An 18,625-nucleotide genomic window follows, 5' to 3' on the forward strand; every position below is an offset into this window, starting at 1 on the left:
ATCAGACTTCAAAATAAGTTAACTTTCCTCTCCTGCCACCACTCTCCATGTCTGGCGGTCTTCCTGCTCTCTTCTCGGGGCCCATGCTGCACAGTCACCTGACCTCCTGCAGCATCATGTCATAGAGCGCTCTGTACGTCCTGACGCTATAGGCATCCAGCACACAGCAGCGCGGGCCCCGCGAAGACCGAGCAGGAGGAGGGGTAAGTGCAGTGCTCACATCGCCTCACTCCCCCGCCTCCTGCATAATGGAAGCGCTGACTAGTATTGCCTTTGTAAGATGCACTGAACCACTGGCAAGGGGTCCCTGTGGGCCTCCCTGGCTTAGGAGCCCGGTCGTAAACTGCGACCGCTGCAACCCCTACGCCAATGCCTTGTGCTGATATAATACACTGCATGTATTAGGGTCCATTCACACATCTGTAATTTGCGGACCCATTCACTTTCAATGGGGCTGTAACGGATGCGAATCAGCGTTTCTGGGATCAGCATCCGTTTTTTCGGGATTCGCAATTCTGTTCATGAAAAAAATAGAACATGTCCTATTATCCGCAATTGCGGACCAGAAAAGGCATTTTCTATTAGTGTCTGTGATGTGTGGTCCGCAAAACACTTACGGCTGTGTAAATGGACCCTTAGTCAGTGCTCGAAGAATAGTATGCTGGGTGCATACATCTTGTGCTTTTATAAAAGGATGCTGGGAGTTGTAGTTATGTGACAGCTAACGAGCCACGGGTTGGAAACCCTTGTAATACAAATCATACATGGCAGTTTGTACCATATAATAACTAGTACTGCAAAATCTCACAGTACTGCTTTACCGGGTTTCTTTTTAGATCACATTTTACAGGTGAAACTTGAAAAATTTGAATATCGTACAAAAGTCCATTTATTTCAGTAATGCAAATTATAAGGAATTGCATTAATGCAGCTTAAAATTTGAATTGTGTGAAAAGGTTCAATATTCTAGGCTCAAAGTGTCAGACTCTAGTCAGCTAATTAATCCATATTCCCTGAGCAAAGGGCAACTGAGATTGTGAATTTGGGGTTTCATCAGCTGTAAGCCATAATCATCCAAATTATAACAAATAAAGGCTTGAAATATCTCGCTTTGCCTGTAATGAGTCTCATATGTTAGTTTCACCTTTTAAGTTGCATTACTGAAATAAATGAACTTTGTACGATATTCAAATTTTTCGAGTTTTACCTGTATGTTTTGTTGCTGACGATTCCGGTTGATTATAAGAATTTCTGTGATTTATTTTTATTTTTTTTGCCCTCTGTTTAATTGCATTCAGTGATGTACCTTCCATAAACACAAACGACACAACTACTATGTTGCCTGGAACTGAATTTCTCCTGCCCTATAATCATAGCGTTTTCCTGTAGCCACCACTAGGGGAGCTGTAGAAGCTATATAAATACATATGCAGTGAGCTCCCCCTGGTGGTGGCTGTGGGCAGCCAGAGTTTTATATAAATTCCTTTTAATTTAATTATGCCACTTCTGTGTAGGGCTCGTTCTGGATGGAACCATGAGATTTCTTTGTGTACACCCCTGGCCCTTGTTTTAACATTTTGCAATACATTTTGGGACCAGGGCATCACATTAATAACATAAATTGTTTTGTTTTTTTCTTTTAATGCAGGACCCTATTCTTCATATTTTGGATCCACTAAGAGGTCCCATGGCTGGTGGGACAGTGATCACCATTTCTGGTTCCAAGCTATTGACTGGTGACCAGATAACTGTGACTGTGGGGGATTTGCCTTGTGAAGTGTTAGTAGTCCTATTCTCTGTTGTTAATCTTCTTTTGTGTCGTCGGTGACCAGAAGACTTGATCCTTTTTTTATGCCTCTTTCAGGTTTGGAGACTTAATAGACGACGAGTTATATTGTATCACAAGCCCCAGTTCTGTGCAGCAGGAGATGCAGGTCCGTGTGTTCTATGGTCAAGCAGTAAGACGTCTGGAGGACGCACTGTACAACTACACAGAAAACCCAACCATTTCTTCTGCTTACCCTTCCAGTGCTTTCTATGGGTAGGAACCGAAAACATGGTCTACAGTCTAGGTTAAAAGGTTTTTGGCGATTTTATTTTGATGGTCTCTCCTTGGATAGGCCACCAATGTGTGATTGTGCAAGTCCAAGCCCCAGGAACCCCATTATCAGCAGAACTAAGGGGCCTTTACTTTCTCCAGGATGCCATGGCCCCGTCATTTGTTAGAGGGGTTGTGCAGCCAGTAAAATTGAGGACCAATCCTCAGGATAGGCATATCTGATCGGTGGGGGGTCCTACTCTTCGCACCCCCTCTGATCAGCTATTTGAAGAGGAGGTGGCAGTCGTGCAAGTTCTACTTCCTCTTCAAGATTACACTGCTCGTTGTCTTGGAAGTCTTAGCGGCGCATTGTAATTACAAGTGCTTACACTGCACCGCCGCTGGAAGTGCCGCCTCCTCTTCACATAGCTGATCGGAGGGGGTGCGAGGAGTCGGAGCCCCACCGATCAGATATTGAAGACCTGTCCTGAGGATAGTCCATCAATATGGCCTGCCTGCACAACTCTTTTAATACAGACACTGATATGTGCATTGGATAACCCCTTTAAAGTGAACAGGGCTACGCTGCAGTACCAGTCACATCTACACAGTTAGGGGTCATGCACATGAATGCATGCCACCCGTTCTGTCCTTTGGGGACTGTAAATTGCGGTTCTCAATGCACTGGCACCATCCGCGTGGCTGGCGCAGACAGATGCAATCCCATTCAGCTTGAATAGGTCCATGATCCGTCCCCACCACAAAAAAAATTTGAAAATGTTCTATTTTTTGGCGGTGTAGCGGAATGGACAGAAAACCCACGGAAGCTCTCCGTAATGCTTACATGGGGTTCTCTGCCTTCGCTCCTCACCTTCTAGATTGCGGACCCATTCAAGTGATGTGGTGCACAAACTCCTGGTGCCTGTATATTGCGGACTCACTGTTTGCATGAGGCCTTATATGCGTGTCGCTACACCTCGATCAGCGATTTAAATGGGGGTTACTGCTGTTGGGAGTTTTGGCGCTGTTGGAAGAAGAGGGGAGGGTCAGACCCGATTGGCCCTAATGCTAAGGATAGGTCATCAGTAGAAAATCTCCCCGAAAACGCTCTTTAAGACTCCATGGAGCCGGAATCTCATGTATAATCCATTGCCTCTTCCACAGGGGAGGACGGAGAGTTGTGGTAACTGGTCTGAACCTGGACGTTGTTCAGACTCCACGTATGTCTGCCCTGACCAGGTCACCAGTAGAAGACCCTCAGCCTGGAGACGAGAACAGGAGAAGGAAAAGGAGACGAAGGAGGGAATTTATACCTGGTCCTGTCCAGGAGGTGAGGCCATTCATGATCATCTTGCTGCTTTCTCTTTTAATACTTTGAATTTTTAGCTCCAGTATTTTGTTTGTAATATCAATTGTTCATTTGTCTTTCAGATTAGTGAAAATTGTCTCCAAAACTCCTCCGCAGTCATGGAGTGCATTTCACCCTCTGTCCCCGACAACTGCATCCTTGTGGATATATTCTTTGTTTTAGACAATATTCGGATCCCATTCAGCAGCCTCGGGGAGAACTTCACTTACCAGAAGAACCCAACTCTGAAGCCTCTGAACCGTGACAACCCCAGTAAACCATACAGCCTGAAGCCTGGGAATGTACTGGACATAGAGGTGCAAATACAACATGGTCATCTACTACCTATAGCTTTTGTGGGGAGCTGGTGAGGGCTCTCCCTGTGTCCACTGGCTCACTTCATCCATCTGTGTATTTGACAACGTGTAAAGTGCACACATAGAAAAAGCTGTGTACTTTATTTTGACTAGATCAGGCATGCTCAACTTGCTACCCTCCAGCTGTTGCAAAACTACAACTCCCAGCATGCCCGAACAACCTACAGCTATCAGCCTACAGCAGGGCATTGTGGGAGTTGTAGTTTTACAGCAGCTGGAGGGCCGCAGGTTGAGCATGCCTGGACTAGATCATCTTCAGACCCTCAGCGATGGCAAGATCAAGGTTCCTGTGCAGCAGAGAGGTGGTTGCACACATGCAGACACCCTACAGCTCAGTCTGCTTTCAGTCTTTCATAGGCTATAAAGGACAGTGAGAGGGTCGCCTATATGTGGCCACCCTACCACAAATGCTGCATCTGAGGCTTCCATCCTCTGTGGCTAAAGGCCCATTTTTCCATGGGCCGATGGGTCTCTAACCGTCTCTCATTTGTCAGCTGATTGGATCTTTTTTATAAAAGAGGTGGTCCGAGGCTGTTCACCTATCTCCGGTGGGTTGGGCATGTTCTCAAGGTTAACATTTTTAAAAATGCCTCTTCAGATTGTGTCAGGTCCAACTCAAAGTCCCTGTCTTCACTTCAGGACTGGGAGAGTGATGTGCCGTTTGCATACATGTCACCATTACTGGCCAATCAGTGGCCTCGACGGCTAATTGTCAGCAATGGCACATGCTGCTCCTGACTGGCGTACATGTAGAAAAGCACGTCATACTTCTGCTCATGTGCTGGAGCTGGAGATGGTAGCTCAGCACTGGACACACAATGATATGATGAGACTTTTTTTTTTATATATATATTTTTTTTTACTTTTAATATTTTATTTTATTTATTTTTTTACAATGCCATACCCACCGGAGATGGGTTAAAGTGGTTATCCCCATGATTAATAAAAAAAAATGAAATTCAGACATAGTACATGGCAATCTCTTTCTAACAAAGCTACAACTAGTTCTGTACCTCACATGGGTCCAGAAGTCTCCACTTTTTTCCATTTGCTCTGCTACATTTATATCAATCTCACAGCTCGGGGGGGGGGGGGGGGGTGTCCTTTCCGCTGCAGCTCTCTCCCTGTGGCCCCTTTCACACGAGAGAGTTCCATGCATTGGACTCGCAGCATGCGTCAGCGAGAGCTCCCGTCCTGAACTCCCAGCACTGACTGGTCGCATAGCATTATATTGATTTATGATGCTGTGTAACCCCTACAGTTCTGGAATGTGTTGTATAACACTGACATAATGTTATCCAATACATTCTAGAACTGTAAGGGTTACATAGCATCATAAATCAATATAATGCTATGCGACCCATCAGTGCTGGGAGCTCTCGCTGACGTACGCTGCATGGAACTTGCTCGTGTGAAGAGGGTCCATCACAGCTCAGGAGGCAGTTGAAGGATGCAACTGAGCATGTGCGTCCATCTCAGCAAGGCAGACAGAGAAATACGGAAAATAACAAACAGCAGGTGGCGCTATGCAGATACATTTTATTGAATAGCTCAGTGGCTATGCTAGATTATTAATAACATGCAATTACACAAGTATTCAGATCCAGGTGCTGGTTTGAAAAATGTAGAATATTTTTCGTGGGACATCCCCTTTAACGTAAAAATGATTGTATGTTGGCAGCGCATCTCCTTGTGTAAACGGGATGTGCTACGGACAATATTCGCATAGTATGGGGGACATACGATTTGTACTAACGATCATTCATCCTCTGTACAGTTTGCATGATCACGTGTAAAAGGTCCTTTAAATGAGCGCCAATCGACTTGTTATATCATCGGTTAGCGCTCGTTCCATACTATTATTGGCCAGTGTAAGACGCTAATCGCAACGAACACCGCCGCCCTATTGCATTGTGTCCTACAGCTAAATTCTGGTAGCTTGACAATGCTATTGGTCCAGGATATGCGTTTTCTGGAGTATCGGCGTTCCCGTATTGGGAAACCTGACAGCATAGACCAGTGTGCCTCCAGCTGTTGCAAAACTACAACTCCCAGCATGCCCGCACAGCCAAAGGCTGTCAAGGCATGCTGGGAGTTGTAGTTTTGCAACAGCTGGAGGCACACTGGTTGGGAAACACTGGCATAGACGAAATTTTTTTATTTTTATAAAGACTTAGAGCAGGCATGCTCAACCTGCGGCCCTTCAGCTGTTGTAAAACTACAACTCCCACAATGCCCTGCTGTAGGCTTATAGGTGTAGGCTGTTCGGGCATGCTGGGAGTTGTAGTTTTGTAACAGCTGGAGGGCCGCAGGTTGAGCATGCCTGACTTAGAGGACGCCGGTCTTAATCCCCCTCCGCTGGTGCCGGATGTGGCGCGGGCCTCCACATAAATTGCCGGCCGTGTGACATGATTTAAACTACGCCATCTCCCTTTGCTGGCGTAGTTTAAGACCATTTTCCATGAAAAATTATGAATGAGCCGGTCCGGCTGGCCCCGCTCTCTTTTCGCCCACGCCATGCCCACTTTTTTGGCCGGCTGGGAAAGGTCACAGATTTGGCCACTGCAACAAAATTACTCCAAAAAGTGGCGTACTACCAATAATAAATGACCCCCTTAGTTCGTATGTCCATAGCATTGCTTCTTCTTGTACTTTTCTTAGGGCGAAGGTCTGGATTCTGGCATCACTAAACAAGAAGTTCGGGCAATGATTGGAAATGGTGTATGTACGGTGAAAACGCTCACCCACAACCACTTGTACTGTGAGCCGCCGCTTGCGTCACCGCAGCCGCTCGATGCCGGGGCTTCTTCTCTGCCGGAGTTTGTGGTTAGTGATCCATAAAGTACCCCCCCTTCCATGTATACATAGCCCTGCCAGAAATGCGACAGCCTTATACGTTCCTTTACCTAGGTGCACATGGGGAATCTGCGTTTCAACCTCGGACAAGTGAAATATGATGCGGAGGGGCAGTCCAGCTTCCCTAAAGAAGCCAAGATTGGGATAGGAGTAGGAGCTGCTCTGCTCATACCGATTGTGCTGATCATCATCTTCATGTACAGGTACGATTGCATATTCCACTGCTACTCATAAATGCTGGTGTCCACTTTCTGTCATAAGCCGGTGGCTTAGCGGTTAGCATGGTGGTCGTGCATCACTGGGTTCGTATGTTCTTCCTGTGTTTGGTTGGATTTCATTGGGGCACTCCGTTTCCTCCCAAAACACAGGCTAAAGAGCGCCTATCATATGCCTGTGTCCCCCATGATATTCCAATTATGGAGCCATTTTTTATTTATTTTTTTTAGAACTCTTTTCTATACATTCCTCTATTATTCCTCCTTGACGTCTCTGTATAAGTTGTCTATCGTACTTGTCGGTAGAATGTGTGCCTACACAATCTGCCATTATAAGCTCTGATATAAAAGTGTAAGGACGCATTGACATGGGGAAGAAGACCTGGTTATCAATTTATTTATAGTTTTGCAGGAGGAATAATAGAAGGGCTCTAAAAAAATAAAAAATAAAATAGTCCAGAATTATTTTATAGGAAATACATGTATTTACCAAAGCTGGCATGTCAGTCAGGAGGGTCTTCTTTCATTGGCTTCCTATGACATGGGCCTTATTGGGTACAGGGACCGATGTGAGTAGTAGTATATGTAGGCATTATATAAGCAACAGGCCTAGAGGCACGATAGATGCTGTCCTGACGAAAAGTTTTGGTTTGTTACAGGAGACAGAGTAAGAAGGCAAAGAGGGATTATGAGAAGGTCCTCGTGCAACTGGAGAACCTGGAGACCAGTGTGGGAGACCAGTGCAGAAAGGAGTTTACTGGTATTGTCCCAGTGTCTGCCTCTTCTTTCCGCATTAGATTTGGGGATTGTATTTCAGGGTTCTAATTTTTTATATATATTTTTTCCATTTTCAGATCTAATGACTGAAATGATGGATCTCACCAGTGACATTGAAGGCTCGGGCATTCCATTCCTGGACTACACGACGTACACCGAGAAGATATTCTTCCCCGGAGACACCATCTCACCACTCAGGAGGAGCCTGGATGTTCCCGAGAGCAGACGAAACACTGTGGAGCAAGGCCTTACACAGCTCTCCAACCTGCTCAATAATAAGCTTTTCCTTACCAAGGTACATGGTTATCCCGACTCTCTTCTCTATCTACTATTATGAAATATAATGTGATGGTGGTAAAATGTAAAATCTCTTCTCTCCAAGCTGATCGAAACACTGGACACCCAAGTGACATTATCGCAGCGTGATCGCTGTCACGCCGCCTCCCTGCTCACTGTAGCTCTGCACGGTAAACTGGAGTATCTGACCGATGTCATGAAGACCCTACTATGTAACCTAATAGAGCAGTGCGTGGCCAAGAACCCCAAACTTGTACTCCGCAGGTAGGTGTTGAACTAAGCACCATATAGACGTGACTGGTCAGGACCAAAATGACAAGCATGAACCCCTCTCTCTGTTGTCAGGACTGAAACAATAGTGGAGAAGCTGCTGACCAACTGGATGTCCATCTGTCTGCACTCTTTCCTTCGGGTTAGTATTCATGTGTCTAATGAAACTTGATCACCGTGAGGCCGAGATGTCATGTTTCCTGTCCAGGGACCTTGGGGCCTTTGTTCTCAGGGTCAGCAGAGGTTCCAGAAGTCCTAGAGATATGTAAGGGGTTGTCTGAGTGTTTAAAGGGGTATCCCATATGCCGGGCTCCTCACAATGAATATACTTACCTGGCTCCCCGCATCGCTCCTGGTCCCCGCACTGCTGCTGCTGCTTCTCCTTGTGCGCGGATGAAAACATCCGGTGTCGGGGCGGAGCAGCCAATGGCAGGCGGGGACGGCCCTCCTTAGCGTCATCCGCGATGCTAGGGCGGCTCGTCCCCGCCAGCCGTTGAAGCAGCAGCGGCGGTGCTGGGACCAGGAGTGGCAAGGGGTGGGGGAGACAGGTAAGTAGATTCATTGTGAGGGGCCCGGCATATGGGGGAGCATTTTATAGTCTTGGATAACCCCTTTAAAACTGGTTACCAGTCCTCAGGATAGGCCATCAGTATCTGATGGACGGGGTCCAACTCTCAGCACCGTTGATGATCAGCTCCATGAGCACCACAGCCTCTTCCTAGGTCAATGACATCACCTTCATTGGGTCTCAAGGCCTAGACACAGCTCCGTCCCATTCAAATGAATGGGGCTGAGCTGCAATACCAAGCACAGCCACTATCCAATGGATGGTGTTGTGCTCGGCAAGCAGAGGGGAGGTCGTGGTGCCACAGCCTCTTCACACAGCGGATCAGCGGGGCTGCCTGGCGTTGGACATGCACCGATCACATACTGATGACCTATCCAGGATGACCCATCAGTATTAAACGCTTGGACAATACGTCTTGAATGGTATCATTGTATAATCAGCTCTGACATCTTCAGTCATTGTTTGATACAGTGAGCTGCCATTTTGTTGAAGATTAATCTACAACCTACAATATTTTTTCTTCCTGGCTTCAGACAGACCTCCTACCCCTATATATTTGGGGTGCCCTAATGTGGGGATCTGAAATATTGTGTTAAAGGGGTATTCTGTCTTGCAGAAATGATCACCTATCTGCTGGATAAGTGATTAATGCTAGATTGCTGTGGGTGTGACCACTGGGACCCCATAATCCCCAGAAGAGGAACCCTGTTACCCTGCACTGCAAGGCCACCGGTGCCATAGCCCTTGAATACCCCTCCATTTAAACTCCCCTCTAGCCACAACCTTTCTATCAGTCAGCGGTGGTCCCAGCAGTCAGACCTCCACCATTATAGCATCTATCACCTATCCAGTGGATAACTGATAATTGCCGCGGGCCAGAATACCCCTTTAATTACTCGGATTCCTTTCTCCACCCACAGGAGGCCGCAGCAGAGCCTTTGTACAGGTTGTACCGGGCTATTATGTATCAGGTAGATAAAGGCCCGGTGGACGCAGTGACCGGTAAAGCTAAGCGCACTCTGAACGATGGACGGCTCCTGAGGGAGGACATTGAGTGCCGGGCGATGACATTGACAGTCATAGTGAAGAATGGGGCAGAAGTGCAGCAGGTTCCAGTCAAGGTGCTGGACACGGACACCATCACACAGGTTAAAAGGAAGATACTGAACCATGTCTACAAAGGAACACCATTCTCTCAGCGATCTCCTGTCCACACGCTTGACCTAGGTAAGGCCTACAGAGATACCGTAAGGGTGTATGTGTAGGGGTATTATAATATGCGGCACAAACTTCAAATTTCTCTTTCATACTTCTAACACTTGGGCCTCCCCAACTAATTAAAACCTACATATCCCATGTGACTGGTGGATGTCTCTGCATTATTCAACCAGGAACCGTTATTTATGCCACGTTCATGTACCATGCGAATATGGGTTGGGGACCTTTTAAAGGGATTGTCTGGTTTATGTTCAAATGCCCTATAACACATATGTGGACCCACTGTGCCTGCTGAACATTTTTGGCTTGAGGGACTTGTCAAGGTGGGCCCCTGCATTCATCCTCATACAGGGGTTCTGTAATTCGCTGCAGGAACCACCAAGCCAAGTGGTCTCCATTTAGTGGCTGCTGAGACAGGTGGGACAAAAAACACTGATGCATGGCACCAACGGGACAAGCAGAGTTGATATAGTACCGTAGTCAGGCAATAGGGCAGGTGGCACACGGTCAATACAGTGATCAGGCGGAGTTCAGGAACAGGAGGCCAGAACAATTCAATAGCACACATTTGCAGGACTAGATAAGCTAGGAACCTATTGCTCAGGCACCTTCCCATAGCGGAAGGCGTACTGTATACCGCAGGGAACACTGCCATTGGTTGTGTGCAGATAAGCCTGTGCAGGTGCTGGCCTTTTAAGAATCGGGAAGACTGCGAGCAGTGTGCAGTGGGGAAGGTAATTACTCCGCTGACTGTGCCCACCAGGAGAGAGGAGATATCGCCAGGCATGGACCAAAGACATCACATACACGAATAGAGAATTATGAGTTTTTACAGGGTTCCCCAAGTTCAGCACCTTCTTTTATTAGCCAGAGTGAACAGTGGATACAAAGTGCATCTACTGCTCTGGAGGGCCCAGCAAGTCTGTGCATTACATGGATAGCCCATTCATTTCATTAGGGACTGTGCAATACTACACTTTACCAGTGGTGGTGCTGCAGGCACCCAGCTTATCGTCAGGGGAGATTGTCCAAAGTGGAGAACCCCTTTAAAGGATGAGATCTTATACAGAGCTATGTCTTCTCTGATTCTGAGAAGGTCATGGTGGCATGCAAGTTTCATGTCTTCAAAGTCTCTATTGCATCTTCATATTTTTTAAAGGAAATTGCATTTGTGCGCGTCAAGTTGACGGGTATATAGTTTGGATCCTGAATTGTAATTTTTATTATCTGATGTCTCCACAGAGTGGCGCTCTGGTCAAGCAGGCCATTTGACTCTTTCGGATGAGGACTTGACGTCCTTAGTTCAGGGTCAATGGAAGAAGCTGAATACACTGAACCATTATAAGGTAAGGGATTAAAGGGATTTTCTGGGTGTTTAATATCGATGACCTAAAGTAATCAATGTCAGATCATTGGGGGTCCGACTCTCAGCATCCCCTCCGATCAGCTGTTTGAAGAGACCCTGGTCCTTCAGTAAGGCCTGTGGCTTTTTTGCAGTTTACCAAGCACAGCGCCGTCCATTGAGTAGAGTCTTTTCTTGGTATTGCAGCCTAGCCCCAATCACTTGTACGTGACCGATGAATGTAATGTTGCGAGCTGAGGAAGAGGCCCTCCAGACAGCTTATCGTTGGGTGGGGGGGTGCCAAGAGTCAGACCCCCGCCGATCTGATTTTCATGACCTATCCTGAGGATAGGCCATCAAGATCTCTGACAACCCCTTTAAGTGTGATGTATCTGAGAGCGCAGTCTAGGGCATATTTTACCATTCTCATCTTATTGTAAAAGGTCCCAGATGCCGCCACTGTCGCTTTAATACCCCGGCTACATAATAATCAATGTGAGACGCCAAGCAACAATTACATGGGTGGTGAGAGTAAGTATTCAGGTCTTCTTGACCCGGAACTGTCATTGCCCCACGTCACTTCTCCTACCATCTTATCGCTTCTCTCCTTATCAGAAACTCCAATGCTGGAAGATGGTGAAGAAGGTGGTATCAGAATCTGGCACCTGGTGAAGTCTGCTGAGGAGCCGGAGGTGTGTAAGCAGCGGCGGAGCAGCTTGCGGGAGAGAGAGCGCGCCAAAGCCATTCCAGAAATCTACCTAACGCGCCTGCTGTACATGAAGGTAAGGAGGATGGCAGCCCGGTGGAGAGGGAGGGTTGGTTATGATGTGCCGCAGCAGACACTTCCCATCTTTACTCCTCACAGGGAACACTGCAGAAGTTTGTCGATGACACCTTCCAGGCCATGTTGGGGGTAAATCGGCCTGTCCCCATAGCCATCAAATACTTCTTTGATTTCCTGGATGAAATGGCTGAGAAACATGGAATTGTAGATAAGGAGACAGTTCATATCTGGAAGACACACAGGTGGGTGCAGTAACAGTAATAATAAAACCTACTAGCACCCACAAATTTTCCTGTTGGTTTAGTGTGCAGAGTATTTCACTTGTCAGAGCTGAAGTTTGTGCTCCAGAGCTCTCTCTCTTGGTGCAACCAAAGTCAGACATTCGGAAGGCTATAGAGAGTTGGCCCAAAGCTGTCTCCTTCCTCTCTCCCCGCTGGTGCAGTGCTCCAACTCGCGGGAGTACCATACCCAGAGTGTATGTAATTACTCGGACCAGCGCACAGTATTTTTTGGGCATGCGAAGTTGTACCGCCCAGCACGCAGGAGCATTGCACCACACTGGAAGGTCAGATTGGGCAGAACAAAGATGTAAGCACGCGTTAAATGAGTGTCCCGGTTTCATGGAATACATATAGGGGCACATTTATTAAGACCGGCGTTAACCCCTATAGCTGGAGGTGGATCCGCCGGAGTTATGAAGAGGCGCTGGCTTACATTTAGACCATTTGGAATGATGAATGAAACGGGCCGCCCACATCATGCCCCCTTTTTTGGACCTGGCGTGAGCGGAGAAAAGTCGCAGATTCTGTCGCACTATGGCGTGCGACAAAATCTGCGCCTGATGTATGGGTGTATATCTGGTCATAACCCCCATAATGTATTGTGGAATGAAAAGTTATATAGTTCTGTATATATTAATTCCTCACCATTTTTAAGATCTCTGCTTGCTGTCATTCCATGATCCTTCAGTGTCAACTTCCAAGGCCGAATAAACTGTCGCACAGGTTGACGGTTGTTATCAGAGCTGTGTCTTGTAACAGGCCATGCACACGTGTTCATTACATGACTGAGATAGATTTTTATCCCCTGGAAGTAACCATTTAAGGTTTTTATTGAATGACCGCAAGCAGAGCTCTTGAAAATCATGAGGAATCGGTACAGAATGTATACCGGAAAAATAGTATGAATTTACATTATAGAAAACATATGTTTTATTCCCTGAAAGTGTAATACCCATTAATCTACCATTAATGTAATACCTTATTGCAGGGATGCTCAACCTGCGGCCCTGCAGCTATTGTAAAACTACAACTCCCATCATGCCCTGCTGTAGGCTGATTGCTGTAGGATGCCTGGGCATGCTGGGTGTTGTAGTTTTGCAACAGCTGGAGGGCCGCAGGTTGGGCATCCATGCCTTATTGCAATAGAACAGGGATGTACAACTTGTGGCCCTCCGGCGGTTGCAAACTACAACTCCCAGCATGCCCTGATAGCAGTAGGCTGTACGGGCATTAGCTTTCCACCAGTTTGGCATCCCTGTAACAGGGGATGGAACATTGATTCTTTTTCCTGGGATCACCACTAGGGGGAGCCACCGCTAGAACATAACAATGTTTTAATAATGACTCCTGGGGTCCATCTGTCTTTTTGCCTGGTCACAGCCTGATGCAGAGGTTCTGGGTGCTCATACTGAAGAACCCTCAGATGGTCTTTGATATCGAGGTGTCGGAGAATGTAGACTCCATCCTTTCAGTCATTGCTCAGACCTTCATCGACTCATGTACCGTCTCGGAGCATAAAGTGGGCAGAGTGAGTACATAAGGATTTCTGCAATTTCTCTCCATCTATAATGTGGCTCTGTGGACGGCTTTCGTCTTGTTGCGTTCTGTGGATGACTTTTCTTGTTTCATTACAGGACTCGCCTGTCAATAAATTACTCTATGCTCGTGAAATCCCACGATACAAGCAGCTGGTGGAGAAGTAAGTACATACCCATCCATTGCATAAGACTTAGAGGCTGTCTGGCATTCGCGTCCTCATGGGTCTCGCTGGTGGGGGGGCACAGCAACAAGCTGAGATGGATAGATAGACAGATATAAGATGGATGATGTATGGCTATGAGAGAGGGAGAGAGAGAGATGGATATGAGAGATAAGTGGATGGATATGCGGGAGAGAGATATGGTAGACAGACTGATGGATATGAGATGGCTGGATATATGAGAGAGATATATCTATATATTAGAAAAACACATACATACAACAATCTGGGGGCCTCGTGAGAGCAAAGAGCGGGGGTAAAAATTGGGGTGTTGATGTTGTAAATGCAGCCAAGTGATCCAATTCGGCCAATAGGGAGAGACCGTTAACTGTATTCCGGCTTCTCGCACAGCGGCCCAAATAGTTTAGGATTACGCACTACTCACCTTGTGCAGTAGGTATGTTTCAGGAAAGTTGAGAAAGCCTTGGCTATGAACACCTTTTAATATGACAAGTTCCAGGCTGCAATCTTCATTCCTTTTCAGACCCCCTGATATTCAACTTGCAACCTGCTCCTAGTTTTAGACTTCCCTCAATTGGACTTCTGCCCCCTAGTAATATATGCTGGATCTGTGTGTCCAGAGTGCTGCTATCTTCCCCCGGCCTTGTATGTGCTTTCCTCCCAATCTATAGCTTGTGTGAGCTGCCCTCCATGGATGCTTTCCCCTCTCTCCACACTCTACTGTACAACCTCCTCCCCCTCCCTTCTGCTCTCTTTAACACTCAGAGAAGAAAGGGGGAGAGCAGAGAGAGACATCAGAAATAGGAGCAGAGCTGTGACAGAGTTATGTCCACTTCAGCAGCGAGGTGAAGGGCTTACACTATGCAGAAGCAAAGTGGTAGGACATTTCGAAAGAAGGCTATTTAGAAAGTTGCTTATTTTTCCATTTAGGGAGCAAATAAAAAAAAAAAAAAATCTTAGTACAATGGTGTTCTAATATCGTCCATCTTCTGTGTGTTATACATGTGTATTATGTTTTCCATTCCTAGGTACTATGCTGACATCACAGACACCACCCCTGCTAGCTACCAGGAAATGAACTCTTATCTCACAGAGCTGTCAGGGGTGAGTAAATCTCCTGGGTGTAATGGAGCACATTTATTGAGACCGGCGTTTTAGACCCTATGCTGGCGGTGGATTGCCGAAGTTATGAAGAGGAGCCTGCCTCTACATAACTTCGATGTATCCACCACCGATTCTAAATGTAAGCCGGCTTCCTTGCTGTCTTACATTTAGACCATTTTCTACACCTAAACCAGGTGTAGAAAATGATGAAAGAGACGGGACACCCATGCCATGCCCTCATTTTTATTTATTTTTTACACCTGCCGTGGCGTGCGACAGGATCTGCGCCAGATACACGCCACAAAAGTGACGTATATCTGTTAGTAAATGACCCCCAATGTTTTTAATGAAATGGAAGCCTGTGCACAAACAGGAATAAATTTAAAGGGGTTTTGAAGGATTTTCGGATGGATAGCCCATCCTCAGGATAGGTCATCAATATGAGATCGGTGGGTGTCCAACTCCTGTCCACTGCATAGTGGCTGTACTTGGTATCGCAGCTTAGCCCCATTCACTTTATCGAAACTGTGTTGCTCCTAGGCCACGTGACTGATGAACGTGACATCACATGGCCTGTGGCCTCTTATAGCAGTCCAAGAGTTGGACCCCTGCTGATCTCATATTGATGACCTATCCTGAAGATAGCCCATCAATATGAAAATCCCGGAAAACCCCTTTAAATGAGAGGCCTGCAGGTTCAAGGGCATGCCCAGCATGTGGTTATGAGTATTAGGTCTTCTCTGGGACTTTTCTTGTTTCCCAGGCTTTATACTATGCCTATATATGTATAATAGATAGCCCCTCTGCTTCCTTTCAGATTCACTCCGATGACCTGAACACTCTGGTTGCCTTACAAGAACTATATAATTATATCAACAAGTACTACGATCCGGTGAGTGTGCCTTTTACTTCCTTTTATCTCGGTCTATACAGATCCATTACAGAGGCGCTGCCTCGCCTGTGACTGTAGACATGAGATATTTGTGGCGTGTCTGTTTGCCGTCACCCATCAAACAGGTTGGATTTTGCTAGAGATAAGTGCCTACAGTTGTATCTGGCAGTCGCTTATCTCTGTTTATAACAATTGCATTCTTGCACTGCTGGCTCCAGGTTGACATACCAGTCAGCAATCATTCAGACCCATCCTCTGTATCCAGGACGGATTGTGGCATTATATGGAGGATGTTCTTGTGCATTTGTTTTAACGTGAATTCAAAGATTTGAGAATAAATAGGCTTAAGCAGGCTTGAGTGATTAAAAATATTTACTAAGTGTGATTAAATATATAAATGTCAAAACAGACAAATCAGAAAATACAGAATAGTAAAGGTAAATAATAATGTAGAAGGTGATATAATATTTAAAGGGACTAGTCCCCTTAATCATGTAAAATACCCTTACATGCCTTTCTACCTGCGTGAGATCTCCACTAACCTTCATCCTTCTTTCCTTTACAACAGATCAGCCAGGCTCTGGAGGAGGATCCCAGCGGGCAGAAGATGCAGCTGGCATATCGCCTTCAACAGATCTCTGCTCTGGTGGAAAACAAAGTGACGGATCTATAATTGATGCAGTATCCCCGGACTTTCTGCTGCTTCCCATAGCAATGCCCTATAGGACCATACCCTGGAGAAGCAGATGATGGTCTCAGACTAGGATTTTAGTGCATGTTCCCATCTGATCAAAAGGCGTGAGATCTGGGAACTCTTAATGGACAAGAACAAAATGAGATTTACCATTTTTGCACTATTTTTCCCCAATACAGAAGAAATGGCTCGTTCTGCCGTATGAATTTGAACTACTTTACCCAGAATCCTTTGCTCTTTTCATCACCAGCCCTGCGGTGCACTGCCTACCTCAGTGGAACTGTATAAGTGCCTTACTTCTGGTTCTTCCTGTGGTCTTTTGGGGTCCACCTGTGACTTGTCCGTAGGAGCGTGACAGTACGCAGCCCCAGCCTTGTATAATAGGGAATTAATACATAGTACACAGTGTGGATGTATATCATAACTGTACGTGGTATCGTCCATAGCAATCAGTGGTGTTTCTGATTGTTTGCTGTGGACCACAATGCTCGTTCATGTCCCTCAATATACTGTATGTATGTGCTTTGAGTCTTTTGTGCTTGTGCTTGAGCTCGTTACCGGACTGGCCCTGGGGGACAGAACCACTGAATACAGGACACTGTTTGCTTTGGTAAATTGTGGCCATATTGTGTCATTAGGATGCCAGAGTGTTGCCTAGGAGAGGCCTTCAGTGACTGTTTTGTCTGGTGGTGGTGCCCCACAGGACAGTCTTCATCACCGCACTGCGTCTGTCTCCAGAAAGCGTCATTTCGCTTTTGTGTGTTTCTAACTTATGCAAAGCCTGTACATAGGTATAACTATATTTATTGTTGTTTTTATGCAAATTGTTTCGCAAATAAAATGATTTTTTAGAAAGTGATTTGTCCGAATTTTTCATTTTTGGGCCTACCACCCTTCACCTCCCTTGGGCGGTCTCCATTCTGTAGTGGGCTCAGAAAATGAGCCGCTTATCTTGAAGATCCAATATTGGTACAGGGTACAGTCCACAAACTGTAAAGACGGTGTCCTCAGGACTTTCGTAGGAAAGAAAAAGAAGATGGCGTCCTCCGATAAGGACAAGCTGCAGACACCAGCTTACAAAACATCCAGGATAAATAAGTGCATAAATCGTATCAAATGGAGCAGCCTGGAAACTAACCAAATCGAGTCCAATTCGAGTGTCGCTGTTGACCGCTTTCCCCACGGCACAGCCCCTCTACTGTATAAGAGGCGAAACTCGAGTTGGTTCGATTCCAAGCTGCTCCGGTGTGAGATTTTTGTATGATATGCTGTTTTATCCGGCATGTTATAATTAGAATCATTCTTTGGACAAATTATTTTATTGTATTCATTTCCAATCTACAGCACAACTCCCACAAGCTGTAAGAGGCATGCTGGGAGTAGTAGTTGTGGTATTAGTTTGGGACTGGCTAACTGAAATGAAGGGTAACTATTTCACCTTGGAGCTACGCAGCGATCTTGGCCACGACACCCCTCGACCTAAGATCACTGTGAAGTGCAGCCATTGAATTGAATGGGGTCGCAAGTTGCCGCAACAGCAATTTAGGATTGCAAAAAAACAACAACTGAAAAACTGAACCCAGCCGCAGGCAAAACTGATTCAACTTGCTTGCAAAATCATTAATTTTTCACTGCACAGACCCTGACACCTCCCGTATCGCTCGGCCAAAGGGTAGGTTCAAACTGAGTTTTTTGGTGTGTGTTTTTTAGGAGATTTTGAGGCAGAGCTTTTTCACCCACAGCCAGAAGTGGATCCCACAGGGGGTTCTTTTCGTATGGTTTTATTTGAAAAACCTGCAGGCAAATCTGGCACAAGACCTACTCCAAGAAGTTCAGTGTGAACC

The 18,625-nt window shown here is 46.2% G+C and overlaps 1 protein-coding gene across 2 annotated transcripts in view; it reads left to right on the forward strand.

The window, feature by feature from the left end:
- The window catches only part of PLXNB3 (plexin B3), a 71,073-nt gene extending 53,437 nt beyond the window's left edge, over window positions 1-17,636 (forward strand). For both annotated transcript variants that reach the window (XM_044269103.1, XM_044269102.1), the window contains exons 16-35: window positions 1,649-1,779; window positions 1,865-2,041; window positions 3,203-3,368; window positions 3,470-3,703; window positions 6,425-6,589; window positions 6,674-6,822; window positions 7,494-7,594; window positions 7,689-7,906; window positions 7,994-8,172; window positions 8,254-8,320; window positions 9,667-9,973; window positions 11,207-11,310; window positions 11,750-11,837; window positions 11,922-12,088; window positions 12,172-12,332; window positions 13,752-13,899; window positions 14,006-14,070; window positions 15,120-15,195; window positions 16,013-16,087; window positions 16,656-17,636. In XM_044269103.1, the coding sequence (XP_044125038.1) occupies window positions 1,649-1,779; window positions 1,865-2,041; window positions 3,203-3,368; window positions 3,470-3,703; window positions 6,425-6,589; window positions 6,674-6,822; window positions 7,494-7,594; window positions 7,689-7,906; window positions 7,994-8,172; window positions 8,254-8,320; window positions 9,667-9,973; window positions 11,207-11,310; window positions 11,750-11,837; window positions 11,922-12,088; window positions 12,172-12,332; window positions 13,752-13,899; window positions 14,006-14,070; window positions 15,120-15,195; window positions 16,013-16,087; window positions 16,656-16,760 (2,883 nt within the window). In that variant the 3' untranslated portion in view covers window positions 16,761-17,636. The remainder of the gene's footprint in view (window positions 1-1,648; window positions 1,780-1,864; window positions 2,042-3,202; window positions 3,369-3,469; window positions 3,704-6,424; window positions 6,590-6,673; window positions 6,823-7,493; window positions 7,595-7,688; window positions 7,907-7,993; window positions 8,173-8,253; window positions 8,321-9,666; window positions 9,974-11,206; window positions 11,311-11,749; window positions 11,838-11,921; window positions 12,089-12,171; window positions 12,333-13,751; window positions 13,900-14,005; window positions 14,071-15,119; window positions 15,196-16,012; window positions 16,088-16,655) is intronic.
- Window positions 17,637-18,625: the final 989 nt, after the last annotated feature.

The sequence above is a fragment of the Bufo gargarizans genome, chromosome 9, assembly GCF_014858855.1.
Source record: "Bufo gargarizans isolate SCDJY-AF-19 chromosome 9, ASM1485885v1, whole genome shotgun sequence".
NCBI lineage: Eukaryota > Metazoa > Chordata > Amphibia > Anura > Bufonidae > Bufo > Bufo gargarizans.